At 45.3% G+C, this 17,255-nt stretch overlaps 1 protein-coding gene across 1 annotated transcript in view; it reads right to left on the bottom strand.

The window, feature by feature from the left end:
• Positions 1-17,255, bottom strand: part of LOC135876087 (bifunctional epoxide hydrolase 2-like) — a 70,508-nt gene that overhangs the window by 33,047 nt on the left and 20,206 nt on the right. Inside the window, exons 8-9 of the mRNA XM_065401247.1 lie at positions 15,932-15,966; positions 15,174-15,200 (exon numbers count right to left, since the gene is read on the bottom strand). Of these exons, the coding sequence (XP_065257319.1) occupies positions 15,174-15,200; positions 15,932-15,966 (62 nt within the window). The remainder of the gene's footprint in view (positions 1-15,173; positions 15,201-15,931; positions 15,967-17,255) is intronic.

Raw genomic sequence — 17,255 nt, 5'->3', positions numbered from 1 at the left:
ATTAATTGCTTTAAGTACCTAAGGCCTCCCAAGAAAGGTAGATTGATATGATCTCCTGCAAACATTTTTTAGATTACTTACCTCCTGGGATCAGTAGCACGGCTCTTAAACTCCATCCCCATACAGTTATAGCTGGGCAGCAGATGGTGCAGAGAGCATTTCATCTGCAAGCGAACTAAGTGAAACACGGAGCACACACCTCCACAAATGGGTCAGCCCCACAGATTTAACAGTTAGCACATATATGGCACGCACATGTTTAATTACATTTCACATGCTTGCCACTGCCATCTGGACCGTGACAAAGGGGCAGCTGAGAAAGGGCCTTTAGAGTGGGGATCGGGCAAGAAAAATAATGGAAGAACCATTCACGTAAGGATGCTTTGAACAGTTCATCAAGTGCTGCCGGGCACTACAGAGCATTTGATACAATGTCTGCAGGGGGGATGGACTCTCAAGGGATTCGAGATGAGATATGGAGCCTTTCATCTCTAGCTTGCATTTCAAAATCTGACCTGGGTTGGTAGTTAACTCAAGGGATCTCCCTTGATGCTGAAGCAGCAAAGAGATGAAAGTACCTCTGGCTCTCAGTGTCTGTAAACCGAATGGAGTGAGGTTGGGAAGAGATCGTCTCATGGCATGGGGACAGCCGTAGGAGCTGGGAATATTCATCCAGAAGGACTCCAAGGAACATTACAAGGCACACAAGGGACCACTTTGCCCCTCACCTAAATGCAGCAACATATGGGGTAAAACACGGCAGCCACTTAACACCACACATCAATGCTAAACAATTATAGAACAAAGTGATAAACAGCCTCGTTCCCTCTACAAGGGGGACGTTTTAGGGTTGGCAGAATGCAGCTGTATGCCCCAAACAATGGCTTTTTAGCCAAAGCCCAGCTCTTAGAGAGGCTGCCTTGGGGCCCTGAATAACCACCAGTAGCCAGGACAACAAACATGTTTCCGTCTCATCCAACAGATAGCACCCCCAACAACAGTGCCCCCTAGCACCAAGCTGGGGCACTGTTTCCATACCAATGAAAGGAAAAAGTGCTCAATATCAACACCACTTCCTGCCGCACATGGGGGTTCCTTAAAAACTGCCCATCCACACACTGACCCAGCCTAGCTACAGAGTCCTTGGTAGGTAAAGAGTTAACTACGTAACCTTTCTGCCACTGGGAAGAGGGGGAAGCTGTAGTGGGGTTGATTCCACTAAAGACGCAGATGCATTTCCCATCTCTTTACCAAGCGATTCAGGCATTGTTTAAAAATTATGTAGCAGAAGGTTCCCAATTAGCCAGCTGGTATTTAAGATACAATTAAACTTCCCCTTCAAGCAGCAACGTGAAAAAGTCGTCACGTTCCTTGGAAGAGCCTGCAGATGGCGAAGCAGTTTTAATCCTCTCCCTGTTGCTTTACACTGGATTCTCTTTCAGCAGCACACGTGTCCTCGGAGGGAAAGCTGGCAACCTACATAGCAGGATGATGGGCCTCCCAAGGAATGCATTAGAGCAAGGAGCTAGCAGAGAGTTGGCCAACTGTTTGCTACTCTCCTTTGGGGCATTGTGAAATCCCAGACAGCTAATTCCTTCAGCAGTAAAGACCACAGAGGACCATAGCAATTAGAAATGATGAGTATCTGTCAGGTTGTCTCCATGTGGAATACAGAACAGTACATACATGCAGCCACACATGGAGAGAGGAAGAGGACTAGAGTGGAACCTCAACCAAGCAGAGCCGATAGAGCTTGTTCCCACCAGGTCTATAGGGGTCCATCTACATGACCCATGGGCTTTTGAGTGTAGGGAAGAGCACCACGTGACACAGCATACTTCAAAACATGGGCGTGTAGCAGTGTATGAGAAAATGCTGCTTCCCTCCCATGCCTTCTCCAGATGGCTTGCACTGGGCGGGATGGAATTCAAGCCACTCTACCTGTAATTGGGATGCAAAATGCCCAAGTTACTGATACCAGGTTTGATCTCTTAGGGGGCATGTGTGGCTGGGCCAAAAAGGGTTAAGCAACTTGCAGGCTAATTGATCCAGATTCAACCTTTAGAGACGCAGAAGTAGTTAATGTTTGTGGTTTTTGTGTGTTAACAATGTAACCAAATAGTTCCTGTCTATGGCTGTATTCTGTTAATTCAGAGATCAAAAGAAGATCTTCACATTTAAATGTACTGATATCACTGTCTTAATTTCTCTTTGAAGTCTGTGGTAAATCACCTGTAAAATGATGAAGATAGGCAATTGCCTTGTGTTAATCCATGTAGCTAATTACCAGTGATGCTTGGGAAATAGGTTTACTTCCAAGCCACAAAAATTGCCTATTGTTCACCAAGGACTGCATGCTGCTACAGAACTATAAAGGGGACGCTTGGGTCCTGCTTATGCTTTATCAGGGGAAGCATTGACCTACAAGATTGAGGTCTCCAATTTCATTTTGGGTCGCCCTGATATGGAACATTGGACTAAACCTATGAACTAATTCTGAAAGAACTTTGCAACTCTCAAGTTCACCGTCTCTACTATGAAACTGGCCTACAAACTTGACTCATATCTGTATGTATAATGATCTTTTAACCAATACTCTCTCTCTTCTTTTTGAATAAATTTTAGTTTTGTTAATAAGAATTGGCTGTAAGCCTGTATTTGGGTAAGATCTGAAATATTCATTGACCTGTAGAGTAATGTGTCCGAACCTTTGGGACTGGTAGAACTTTTTATATGATGAATAAGATTTTCAATAAACTTCATATTTGACTGCTGTTTGGGTGGAAGCCTGTTAGGATATAGATATTCAGGCCTGTCTGTAAAGGCCTATACTTAAGAATTTAGGTGTATTCTTATCACTTAGCTAGTTATCGAGGTATAAAAGAAAGAATCAAAATCACTGTCTGCCGGTGTAAGGGCCTTCTCTTACCGTGACAGTCTGAGGCCTGGTTCTTAGGCTAAGGCCTTCAGCTAAGCAGCAGAGGCCAGCCATAAACTGGGAAGTGTCTGGTCACATCCTCACATTCCAAACTAGTCACATTGAAATAAGGTGCTAATATAATGTTATGGAGGTTAAACTATTTCCCAGGACATGTGCAGTGTATATTGGAAAAGAGGTAAAAGAAATGCAAACAAAACGTGGTACTTAATTAAAATCCTATTGGGGCTCCAAAAGGAGCCACAATAGATTGTGCTTTCTTTTTCAAATGTGTGTGTGTTTTGGAGCAGGAGATGAAAGTGAAAAGTAATCAGAACTCTGGTGGAAGTGGAATGTGTCCCTTTTAAGACAGTCTCTGAGCTGCTAATAGCTTTGGATCCAAAAGCAAGCCAAGAAAGCCTCTGTGTGAATGCAAATTATCTAGCTGATGGGGGAACGAGGAAACTGCCGATAAGTAGCAGCACAAAGAACCTGCAAATAATGAATAAATCTGGTCAGCAAACAAGCTACTAGAAGACTCAGATTATGGCCCTCCAGAAAAGGGAGGTGAAAAAACAAGTCAAGCCTGAAAATAAGGGCGACGGGAGAGAGAGAGAGAGAGAGAGAGAGAGTGTGTGTGTGTGTGTGTGTGTGTGTGTGTGTGTGTGTGTGTGTGTGTGTGTGTGTGTGTGTGTACAAAGCTGACATCTGAAGCTGTCTCTCAGTTATTACCTAAAAATAAACTTAAAGCTTGGTACAGCAAAGAAACTATTGCAAACCTGGTTTGTTGTACAAGAGGGGAAATTGAGGCACACCACCTCATGAATTTCATAAATGACCAGTGAGTGGGGTAATTCACTAGCCTGACTATAGAACAAAATAAGGATGGCCTGGAGGTAATTCTTCTGTTTTTCCCGCAATTAGCAAGGAAATTTGTAAAAGGAATTGGTATTATTCTTAAGCAATAATCTGTCCCCACCAGGGGGGTGGAAATTGTTTTTTTGTTTGTTTTTCAGACACTCTACAAGCAAGCTGGCGCCAGCAGAAGAATAACCCAGAATACCATGGATCTATGTTCTGTGTTGTTTGTCTGTGGTGTTTGTCTTGTTGCTAGCATGACGTGGGTGGGGGATGGCTTCAAAAGGCTGACCGGGGGGAGGGGGGGGGAGGGAGATGTGTTTGGGAATGCAAAATCTGAGCTAGGAGTCCAGCACCTGTGTAATAGCTACCATGGTGCCTGGAAATGAAACGGCAACTAAGGTGGGCCCCACAAGCCCTATGGAAATAATGAGAAGGGGAGGAGCTCACTGGGAATCAATGGAGGGGTGTGTAAAATGGTGTAAATCCAGAGAAGATGTTTGGATGTGCCCCTCTCCTATGACTATGGAGGAGCAGGATCAATGGCCTATGGCAAGGGGCGAACAATTGGGTGTACTGCGTATAAGGTGTTTTGCTGGAAATGTACATATTACTAGGGGGCACAATTACACCAGCCCCTAACCAAACTACACACATCTACACACTGCTATCTGGACTTTAGTACACAAATGGATCTGTAAATATTATTGCTGTGAATAATCAAACCAGGACATACTGCCTGATTCCATACCAAGTGGTTAAGTTGGTTTGGACAATAACCCATTTCTCTGTGAAAAGAACAGGAGTACTTGTGGCACCTTAGAGACTAACAAATTTATTAGAGCATAAGCTTTCGTGGGCTACAACCCACTTCTTCGGATGCATATAGAGTGAAACATATATTTATCTCCTCAATATATGTTTCACTCTATATGCATCCGAAGAAGTGGGTTGTAGCCCACGAAAGCTTATGCTCTAATAAATTTGTTAGTCTCTAAGGTGCCACAAGTACTCCTGTTCTTTTTGCGGATACAGACTAACACGGCTGCTACTCTGAAACCATTTCTCTGTGGACATTCAATGGACTTATGATATGGACAAAAGCACGTAAAACCTGCAGGGGCAGCTTGTTCCAACTGGACACATTAAGATCTTGACCCTGTCGAAGGAGAAGAGGCAGTGTTTTGGTGGTAGCTCGAATGTTGGACCATATTGCAGTGATCAGGACTCGGTGTTGCTGTGGATTGTGGATTGTTAACTGTACTTGTGTTACGTTGCATATGGAGATAACCTATAAGTAATGTAGTAAGCCCTCCCCACCCCGCAGTGTACTAGACAACCCAGACCCAACCTCCTCGGGCCCACTATAATGGGAAGTCTGGAACACTGATTAGAATAGGTGTGGTATGCCCATATGAGAGAAGGTGCAGGGCACTATACTACACAAGGGGCAGTGGGACAAATGGAATATCGACACCTTCCACCTTGATGCCTGGCCCTATCATGAAATGTGTCGCCATATGTCCAATGCTTTTCCAGGGATACCGGGGCAGGAGGATCGCAAAAGAAAAAAAAAAAATGGGTGGAGTGTTAGGATATAGATATTCAGGCCTGCCTGTAAAGGCCTATACTTTAAGAATTTAGGTGTATTCTTATCACTTAGCTCATTATAGAGGTATAAAAGAAAGAATCAAAATCACTGTCTGCCGGTGTAAGGGCCTTCTCTTACCGTGACAGTCTGAGGCCTGGTTCTTAGGCTAAGGCCTTCGGCTAAGCAGCAGAGGCCAGCCATAAACTGGGAAGTGTCTGGTCACATCCTCACATTCCAAACTAGTCACATGGAAATAAGGTGCTATTGGGCTGTTAGGAATACAATCCTGTCCTGATATTCCTATCACCTCCAGAGAAAGGGAAGAGCCTAGAAGATGTAAAAGGAAACTTAGTTTGATAGCATCCTGTCTGGCAAGAACTCACTTATCAATAGCTGGGATGTGAAATCCTCATTTCTGTATTGTTCTATCACTGTAGTCTCCACTTCCCTATTGTTTGTCTGTATAATCTCTGTCTGGTTCTGTGATTGTTTCTGTCTGCTGTATAATTAATTTTGTTGGGTGTAAACCAATTAAGGTGGTGGGATATAATTGGTTAAATAACCATGTTACAGTATGTTAGGATTGGTTAGTTAAATTTCAGTAAAATAATTGGTTAAGGTATAGCTAAGCAGAACTCAAGTTTTACTATATAGTCTGCAGTCAATCAGGAAGTAAGGGGGGGAATGGGAACAGGGACTGGGGGTGGGGGAATTGGAATCATGTTTTGCTAAGGTGGGGGGAATGGAAACAGGGAGACAGGCAAGGCTCTGTGGTGTCAGAGCTGGGAAGGGGGACACTGAGGAAGGAAACTGGAATCATGCTTGCTGGAAGTTCACCCCAATAAACATCAAATTGTTTGCACCTTTGGACTTCGGGTATTGTTGCTCTCTGTTCATGCAAGAAGGACCAGGGAAGTGAGAGGGTGAAGGAATAAGCCCCCTAACAAAGCCCAAGGCTGGATTGCTTTAATGAAACTGTGTTTTGGCTTCTGTACCCAGTAGGGTATTGTAGAAGCTGTTTGGTTGCTAGCTGGGTGAATCTAAGTATTGGAATAACCACCAGCTTTGGGGATTGTCTGCCCCATTCTTTGCCATTTGCTCTAACTGAGCAACCTCAGTTTGTCCCCCCACTCCTGGACCCCGGTCACAGTGGCGTAGTCTGGCTAGGATCCACCTCACCACAGGTTAATTGGGTTTTTTGGATCAGAACCACACGTGTCAAAAATTAATTCTGATATTGGCGAGTTTAAAGGTTAAAAATCAGCTACAGTGAGTGACCCACGATCATATGAAGATCTTGACAGAAAAAGCCTTGAAGAATTGTGCTCACAGAGGGGGTTGTCTTTTAAGAAAAAGGCCCCAGAACAAGAACTGAAAAATCTGTTAATGGCTAGTGATCAGGAAGCAGAAGCAGTGAGAAACAAGCAGCAACTTGAACATGAACAAAAACTGGTGGATCTTCGAAGGCAGGAAAAGCAAAAGATAGCTGATATGGACTTAAAGAAGAGCTTCGGAGATTTGAGATTGGTGAGGCATATGCAGAGAGAGCAAGATTTGTATTAAAGCCCAGATCAGTAGAAGCATAATCACAACACTACTAAGGCATGAAAAGTAGAACAGAACAACCCACATTACACGTACTGACGCATCTTATGGGGAACACATGATGGAAGAGGGAACCCCTCTTCCTTGAGTCTGGTGTTAAGGTTCCCACTATCCAACTATCCCAACTAAGGGCTGGGCGTACACCTCTTTTCTATCCCTTTCCCTTTCCTCCACATGGCTGGGACCATATCTGCTTAAGTTTCAGCCCCCTGCCCATGTCTGGTATTCTGTAGGGACCAATTTTAGGGATCCAGCTGCTTGTATGGCCATGCCAGGCCAATGCATTTCACAGTGGCTTTGACATGTCAATACAATCTCAAAGGTGCTCAGAAAGTACCTAAAATAAGCTCTTAAGACCAGACTATGAGCAATATAAACATATTAACCGCAATAAATCTTATGACCCTTGGGTGAATCACTCATGCTAACTCTTGAGGCCTTATGCTAACTGCTAACTTATTGCCCAGTCTGTTTAAGACAAACCTTCACTTTGTATACACTTACATTACAGCTTTAATTATTGATTTCTTAAACATCTTAACATGTCCTAGAGGTACACAGGCCTGAACTCAGATTATGAATTACCCAATCTTAGGACAGATCATACTTTGAAGATCAGGTCAACATACCCACCTTCCACAACTCAACTCACATGACTCCTTGTTTCATGACGGCCATGAATAAGGACCTGATCCTGCAAGGTGCAGCTGACCCCTCACTCACAATGATCACAAACAGGAGTAGCAGGCGCTCAGCACCTCACAGGATCAAACCCACCCCAGACAGGAAGAGAGGACTCTTCCAGCTCCTTGAAATGAAAAAGAACAAAGTTATTCCCAAAAGGCACAAGGTGTTTGCAAATATACACATGGCCAGCAAACCTCCTGACAAGATGGAGTTTTAAAATGGGCATACCCTAATCAAATAACCCTAGCCCCAGTCAGAACTCTAGCAGCAGCATTCCTTAGAGAGTGCAATTGCTCACAACAGGCCCGAAGTCCGGAGAAGAGAAAATTACGATGAGCAGTTGAAGAGAGCATCTGTTTCCTCTGAGCCTTTTCTCAATAGAGGGGAGCCTTATTCTAGCAAAATTACAGACACATTTTGGGACAGGGGAAAGCCACTCATGTCGGCCATGGCCGTGTTCAGGTCTGTGGCAACGGCTGCCTTCTGCTTAGAAACATACTGAGGACGGCAAACATTTTTTCTATTTGGAGTGAGTGGCTGTAACTGCTGGAGGGTGAGTGGCATTTCCTTAGAGTCTTTGCTGTCAGGGGCACGAACATGCCCTGCAGTCACATTTCACTATGCACTGCCGGATGGGGATTGCCATCTGGGGGACATGTTTACAATATATGGCAACGCTGTTCTTATAGTCTTATCAATAACATAACATAGGAACAGCCACACTGGGTCAGACCAACGGTCCATGTAGCCCAGTATCCGGTCTTCTGACAGCGGCCAATGCCAGGTGCTTCAGAGGGAATGAACAGAACAGGGCAATTATTGAGTGATCTGTCCCCTGTCGTCCAGTCCCAGCTTCTGACAAACAGAGGCTAAGGATGCTCAGAGCATGGGGTTGCATCCCTGACCATCTTGGCTAACTGATGGACCTATCCTTCATGAAATTATCTAATTGATTTTTGAACCCAGTTATAGTCTTGGCCTTCACAACATCCTCTGGCAAGGAGTTCCATAGGTTGACTGTGCGTTGTGTGAAGAAATACTTCCTTTTGCTTGTTTTTAACCTGCTGCATATTAATTTCATTGGGTGATCCCTGGCTCTTGTGTTATTTGAAGAAGTAAATAACACTTCCTTATTAATTTTCTCCACATCAGTCATGATTTTATAGACCTCTATCATATGCCCTCTTAGATGTCTCTTTTCAGGCTGAGAAGTCCCAGTCTTTTGAATCTCTCCTCTTATGGAAGCTGTTCCATACTCCGAATAATTTTTGTTGCCCTTCTTTGTACCTTTTCCAATTCTAATATATCTTTTTAGAGCTGGGGCAACCAAAACTGCACACACTATTCAAGGTGCAGGGGGTACCATGGATTGATATAGTGGCATTATGACATTTTCTGTCTTATTATCTATCCCTTTCCTCATGGTTCCTAATACTGTTCGCTTTTTTGACTGCTGCTGCACTGAACAGATGTTTTCAGAGAACTATCCACAATGACTCCATGACCTCTTTCTTAAGAGGTGATAGCTAATTTAGACCCCATCATCTTGTATATATAATCGGGATTATGTTTTCCAATGTGCATTATTTTGCATTTTATCAACCTCAAATTTCATCCACCATTTTGCTGCCCAGTCACCCAGTTTTGTGAGATCCCTTTCTAAAACCTCAGAGTCTGCTTTGGACTTAATTGGCTTGAGTAATTTTGTATGATCTGCAAACTTTGCCACCCCACTGCTCACCCTTTTCCAGATCATATGTGAATATGCTGAAGAGCACTGGTCCCAGTAAAATATATTGGGTATACAGTACTCTGCAGTACTGCTTAGGGGCCCCAAGTCATAATTCAGGACCCCAGTGTGCCAGGCGCTGTACAAAGAGAACAGAAAGACAGCCCCTGCCCCCAAAGATTTTACAATCTAAGTAAACTGGCATCCCTTGCAGGTACCACTGCCCTGTTTGTACAGAGGGATAATGGTGTAATGCACGCCTGTGTGAAATGAGTTTGGCGGATCTCAGCCCAAACCCACCAAGCAGGCAGGTGTCTGCATCACAAAAACGATCGCTGCTGTTGGTCCCTTTTGTTGGCAGACTCAGCGAGATGGTCAGGGATTGAAAAGGCCAGGGTGAGCGCGTTCACCTCTCGGCCAGAGAAGCGGTCCTTCCAGGTGAGGGTTGAAGCTCATTGGTGTGCTGTGTTTATGCAGATTAAGCATAGGCCCAGCGTACAGAGGGCTGTTCCTATCGAGTTAGAATCCCTGCCCCCAGGAGCTTACAGGACGCATTTGGGAAACAAGCAAAGGCAGCAAGGGACTTGTCACGATCTCCCAGCAGCTCAATGGCAGACCTGGCATTAGAGCCTTGGTCTCCTGAGTCACAGTCCAGTGCCCCAGCCACTGGGCCACACCATCTTCCCCAAACCTGCCTTGCTCCTGCCTATGCTGTCCCTGTGCTGGGGACCTCCACCTCCAGGGCCATCTTCCTGGCATGGGATCCTCCACCCACCCTGCATTCACCAAGGGAAGCCACAAAGCACCTGGTATTTCAACAGGACAAAGTTCAGCAGCCCAGAATTCACACACACAGATGCAGGTTTGCTCCCCGGCCCCACCCCCCTCTCCACCTCCCCTGCCCTGGAACAAGCTGCACTGTATTGATCAAGGCTCTTCCTTCTCCTTCCCCCACACCAAGTCAAATCCCCGGGTCGCATTGCAGCTTCCTCTCATTTGTACACCACAGATCTTTGTTCAGTGACCTTTGGGCTCTTGACTCATGTGTAAATATCAGCAACAACAATCAGAACCCAGCAGAGGCCCCATGAGAGGTCTCTCCCCAGCTACAATCTCCTCTTCGTCCTCGCCAACTTTTGGCATTCTGCAAGAGAACGCAAGCTTGAGGGCTGAAGACAGACTGACAATGGGTTTCCCCTCCCCCTTACATTTTTGGAGCTCCAGCGTGAAGGCGTTTAGTCCCATTCCTTATCCCTTAGTGGTAATGGCACCGCTGCCCCCTTGCTGTTTAAATCAGGCCAAGAGCAACTTACACAGGACAGCTGCAGCAGCCAAGCAGAATGCATTATACCCAAGGACCTTTGTTTTCAGCTTTTATTTTATTTAATTTTTCCCAGGAATTTATCAGTGTTTCTTACCACAACAAGAAAAACAGGTGAAAATCAGTGCAAAAAACTATTAATTTTTCTGGGTAAATATCAGGGTTTATTTTGGTGGAGGGAAAGACAAGGTGTGACGTTATGAGTATAATATAATATCTCATTGAAAGGTGACAGGGCCAGAAAGAGTTAATTAACTCACAGACTGACCTGACCCATGGCTGAACTGTAAAGACTGGTTAGGAAGATAGGTAAATAAATAGAGCTTTAAAATGTAAGTCTGTATTGTCAGAGGTAAAAGGGTAAATGTTTGCTCAGGGCATGTAATGCAAGCAAACAAGTCTTGTCTATTGCTACAGCTTTAATTCAAAGATCAAAGAAGGAATATTAACATTTATAATGACACTTGAGTAAAACAGTATTATTGTCTATATGTCTCTTTGAAGGTTGTGGTAACCTGTATCTAAACTGTTTAATGGATAAATTATCCTGTGCTAATTGCCATGAAGTTTAGAAGAAGGAAAGTTGAGCCTATTGTTTTCTCAGGCCAAAAGGCTGCTGGAAATGTATAAAAACCTTGGGACACGATCCTTCTGCATCTCAGATCTGCTTTGGGTTTCAAGAGGGGGAAACCTTAAGCCACAAGGATTAAAATCCCCAGTCATTGACTGGAGCCACCCTGAATATGGACATTGGACTATAACCTATGGACTATTTCTAAAAACTTTTGGCAACTACATGCTCACCTCTACTCTGTATCTGAACCTCAAAGATTAAATTCAAGTCTGTATGTATATTAATCTTTTAACCAACACTTTTTTTTTTTTTAACAAATTTTAGTTTAGTTAATAAAAATTGACTATAGTGTGTATTTTGGGTAAGATCTAAGTTATAATTGGACCTGGGTATGTGGCTAATCCTTTGGGATTGGAAGAACCTTTTCTTTTATATGATGAGAAGATTTTCAGTAATCATCATCATATCTGGATGTGTGTCTGGATGAAGGCCTGAGGCTGGGCACTTTAAGGGAACTGCGTTGTTTGGACTTCTAAGTAACCAGTGAGGTACTACAGGGGCTGTTTTGTGCTGGCTTGGTAAATCTAAGTATTAAAATATCCACCAGAGTTTGGGGTTTGTTTGCCCCGTTTTGTTTGCAGTTCACCCAAATTGAGTAACCTTAGCTGGCTCCCACGGGCAGCACCGTCACACAAGGGAAAAAGGTATTCAGTAGATTAATGCTTTGAATTCCGTTCATCAATTGTGGTTCGCTGCAGAACTAAAACAGCACTCAAAACACAATGCCACCTCGGAGTTTAAGAAAACAATACATCTCTAGTCCCCCAATAAAACTTCTCATTTGAACAAACAGTTTATTGTTGTAGACTTAGAACTATTAGCCTGTAAATATTTACATTAAATAATTGGGCCACACCCTTTGCAGAGCAAACACTCAACATCTTTTTTTTTTTAAAACTTTCGACTACTTCCTTGTGTTCTGAAACGTATTCCAATACAGATTTTCATTGTCTTCCCAGTTTAGCGTGTCAAATCTTTAAACCGATATGTGCTAACAGCTTGAAATGTGTACGTGGTGGGCAGGAGATTCATCAGTACATTCAGATGCACACACACTTCAGAGCTTGTGTGTGTTCCTGTTTGTTTATTGTATGTATCTTCTAGACCAGTGGGTCTCAAACTTTTACTGGAGACCCCTTTCACATCAGAAGCCTCTGAGTGCGACCCCCCTAATAAATTAACCCCCCTTTTAAATATATTTAACACCATTATAAATGCTGGAGGCAAGCAGGGTTTGGGGTGGAGGGCAACAGCTCGCCCGACCCCCCCCATGTAATGACCTCGCGACCCCCAGTTTGAGAACCCCTGTTCTAGACCAATACATAGCTTTACTTCAACAGGCAGCTTTGCATATACACAGAGACTAATGTATTATCGAAATACATCTCTCATGCAATGTACTGTATTTTCCTAATAAAACAAGTTATTTTTATCTATTTGAATGATACAAAAAAGTCAGATGAAAAATCAGAAAAAACTGAATAATACTTTTTGTAAAACCTGGGAATTTTTCGGTAACAGTTGGTTTAAATTGAAAACGAAGGGGATGAATTGTAACGCAGTGACAGGACAAACAAACCACTGGAATGAGGGGCACAAAGGCCAGTCCAGAACTTTTATGTTCAGTGTAGGAAATTCTGATCAATTTGCCCAACAGAAGACATGACAGCTCAGCCCTAGAAGCATACATGCAGGGTCAATAAACTCTCCAAGTTATGACTGACAAGAAACAAAGTAATCAGACACCAAGAGTGTAAAGTGTCAGCATTAAACAGACACGAGCAGTCAAGGTAGCTTAGATAAATCCCTGGCAGTTCAGACATTAGCTTAAAAAGTCTAGACAGAAAAAACATTCACAGAGGGAAGTACAGTCCAATGGTTAGGACACTAGCCTAGGAGTTAGGAGGACCAGAGTTCAATTTCTTGCTCTGCCACAGACTTCCTTTGTGACCTTGGTCAAGTCTCTCTGTGCCTTAGGGTACATGTACACAGCAACTAGAAACCCACAGCTGGCCAATGCCAGCCAACTGGAGCTGGCGGGGCTGTTTCATTGCGGTGTAGACTTCTGGGCTCCAGCTGGAGTCCGAGCTCTGGGACCCTCTCACCTTGCAGGGTCCTAGAGCCCAGGCTCCAGCCCATGCCCAGAAGTCTACGCAGCAGTGAAACAGCCCTGCAGCATGAGCCCGAGCCGGCTGGCGCTGGCCAGCCATCAGTGTCAAGTTGCTGTGTAGATGTACACTTAGTTTCCTATCTGTGCTATGGGGAGAACAGCCTCCCCTACCTCCCAGGGGTGCTGTGAGAATGAGTACATTAAAGATTGTGAAGCACTCGATACTATGGTAATAGGAAGGAATACAAGGAAGTTAAATACTTTAAAAAACCTTAACTCTGACCCCCACAGCACAATTGTTATCCCAGCACTTTGCTTTTTGAACTATACCAGAACTGCCTGAAAACTCCCACAAAAACTTAAGACTTTCACCTAGAGAAGACCCAGGAAGAAGAATTTGAATCTAGATCTGCTCAAAGAGCTGGTGGAGCCAGTTCATTTCCAGCTTTAAGTTCCGTAAGATTCATAGACTGGATGGCCAAGAGGGACCATGCGCTCATCTAGTCTGTCCCCCTGTGCAGCACAGGCCATTACATTTCACCCAGTCACCCCTGTACTGGGCCCAATAACCTGTCGAGTGCGGATAACGACACCTCCTTGGTAAAGCGCCTGGCGAGCTGCTGCTGAAAATAATGCTATACAAGAATTAGGTTTTATATTCTCGTGTTTGGCTAAAGCAAATCTTCCAGAAAGGTAGCCAGTTCAAGAGATGGGGACTCCACCACGTCCCTCGGTAGTTTGTACCAATCATTAATCACCCGCAGTGATAAAAATCTGCCCTATTTCCAATTGGAAATGGTCTGGTTTCAGCTTCCAGCCATTGGTTCTTGCTCTGCCTTTCTCCACTCCTCCTGAAAAGAGAAGCGTAGCTGGGAATAGCACGGGCAGCAGTTCAGGCTAGCTGCCTGAGTACAAGCCTGGAACCCCTGGGTACATACTCGGCTGGCTAGCCCAACCACCAGCCACGCCATCCCCAGCTGTACTGCTACTTTTAGTGCCTTTGCTTGGACAGAGCTAGCGCATCTGCCTACTCGAGCTGGGACCCATGTTCCCAGCACAGAGACCCACACAGTGACCCGAGGGGAACGTACCACAAGTCTGCAATTCTTTGCATGTCCTCTAAGATCGTAACATCCTTCCCCTCAGACATGCACACACCCTCCTCTCATCTCCATCACCCCAGGGAACCATATACTTCTGTGGTTAGTAAAAAGCAAAGCCCAAGAACTTATGCTGAGCTAGTCGAATGCAACAATTATACGGGTTAATTGCTGTAAGAAGAGAGACGAGCTGGCAATCGCTGCCTTCATCTCTCAGGCAAGCGCATCTCCCAGCAGAGGACGTATCAGCTATTAAATACTAGATTTGATCTCAGCCAAGAGGCAGAATTAATTAAACCATTCACTCGAGCTGCTCAGCGAGTCACCAGGGATCTGCCTTTCGTCTTCTCTCCACCCCTTTAATTCAAGATTACACGAGGTAAAGCTTTACAGGCATTTCCAGCTCATTTCTCGTCTCTCCCTGGCAACTTCTGTTCCCAGCCAGTCTGGGGTAACGCTGCACAAGGAGGAACGGAGGGGAGAGGGGGGGTAAAAGTTACACATCTGATAATGCTTTTCCCCAGGATCTCTGGTTGTGGCCCAAAGCAATCCCACCGCTTGGATTTGTACATCACTGTACACTTAGCAAAGGGAAAACGTAAATCACAGGGGGTTTCTCACCAGTTTGTCCAGGAAAACCACAAGATCCTGTGAGGGGGGAAAAAGAAACAGATAATCAGATTTCTTAGCCATGAACATGCCACTATCTTAAGTGCCAACAGGATTCTGAAGGCTGTTTGCCTTCACTAAGAGGTCTCCAAAGTCACCTGAGATCCAATACACCTCCCCATCCCTACAAGGTCAGGGCACCGGGCTGGGATTCAGGGGATTTGGATTCAAATTGCCAGCTCAGCCAGAGCCCCCGTGTGCCTACGGGAGGTCACAATTGTGCTGAAGTTCCCCATCTAACGTTTTGTCTTTTTAGACCATGAACTCTTTGGGGCAGGGACTGTCTCACTATGTCCGTGCAGTGCTTCGCACGACGGGCCCTGGAGGATCTTTGCCCCTCAGTGAAGATTATGCAACAAGGAGACCTCATCCTGGCATCAGGGAGTCTTTCCTTGCGGGATCTGCGGTGTTGCATGCAGCCTCGCAGACGAAGAGCAAGCTTCGCTGTACAGTACTGCAAACCACTAACCAGAGAGTCGGATTTATACTGCACTCCTTGCCGAACTAAGTTCAGTCACTCAAGTAGCACAGTTCCCCTGAGTTGGAAACAGCAGCCCTGGGACTGCCTTTGTTCTCCCACCCCATCCTGGACCCTTTTCTACCGTCCATAGAGATACGCGGGTTAGAACCTTAACTAGGGAGCTCGGACCGTGGTTCCATAATACAGACAGACCTAGGTCACAAACAGAAATCAGGACACCGTCTCCTACCTTGCATATCTCTTCCTGGGAATATTCTTCTATGTCTGCAAACAACAACAAACATTAATTATTGAGCTCACTTAAGTGTCCTTCCATTTAATTTTTTAACATTCTAAATCTGCCATGTACCAGGCTGCAGCCCCCTGGCTCCCACAAGCTCTACAACAGTTCAGTACACACCAGGATTCATCTCATCAGCCACTGCACCATCTTTAGAGAGTGGGGGGAAAAATGGGATTTCCCCTAGGCTTTCCATAGGTCTGCTCTGGGACGTTGATGAAGTATGGCTGCCGGGTTCAACCCCAGAGGTGGGTGCATTTTAGCGGTGGTGGCAGCAGGTTGGGGGGGGGGAATGATCCTTCTATGGCAGGTTGTCAAGTGCTTTGGGGTTCAGGATTAAAGGCCCGGCACAGCAGGAGGCTGTGCTAATCTGATTTCAGATTCAAGGGCAGGAGGCGGTATCATGAAAAAGGGGTCTCTGCCTGCAAGGGAAAACAAGAAGCCCTCCTGAAACGAGCTCTGAAGTCTCCTCCTATAAGCCCTGCTGTGGAGGAGTGAGGAGTAACGACGGGGGGATTTAAGGTGAGAGCAGGTACGGTCACTTCCCAAGCTGGAATATGACCAGGACACCAGCAGCCAGAGCCGCCCAGCGACTGGAGCGATGAACGGTGCTATCAGGGACTAGGTATTTGAAAACAAAGATTAGAAAGTCTTGCGTCAAAGGGCTCCAATGACAAGTGGGTCTGGGCTAATCTAGACCAACAGGAGCAGAGTACACATGTCGGCACCAGACCCTGCAGAAACCAACACGTATCAAGAGTGTACTATGGCCCCCAGCCCCTGCTGACTGTGATCCTAGGAAAACCAAGGCCCTTGTACCCACCGCAGGAAGGAAATTAACTGCAGTGGCCTTACAGGAGCTGCTCCCCATGCACCAGCAGGGGTTGGCTCCCTCACAGCCACTCTCTGTCTAGAGACAAAAGCCCTCTGGAAAAATGCCCCTGCTGTGCTCAACCAGTTCCTAGGCAAGCAGCTCAGATGTGCTGGCTCGGTTTAAATAATGTTGTGAGTGACGGGACACTTTACAACAGGAAGCACATGAGTATTTTCAACCATACTAAAAAGGAACACGTCAGTTCAACCACCGGTGATTGGGCTTGAGGGGGGAACCAGCCAGCCGGCGAGAGTCTACAGCTGGCGTAGGGGAGAGGCTAGAGGACCGGCATTGTCCCTTCTGGCCTTAGATCTACCAGCGTACCGATAGACACGGCAGTGGGTGTAACTCAGTGAGCAGAGGTGAGGGGGCTGGGAAAGGGGGCATGTTGGAAGGGAA

This window comes from Emys orbicularis, chromosome 3, assembly GCF_028017835.1.
Source record: "Emys orbicularis isolate rEmyOrb1 chromosome 3, rEmyOrb1.hap1, whole genome shotgun sequence".
Classification (NCBI taxonomy): Eukaryota; Metazoa; Chordata; order Testudines; family Emydidae; genus Emys; species Emys orbicularis.
This window is presented reverse-complemented; position numbering and strand designations above follow the sequence as displayed.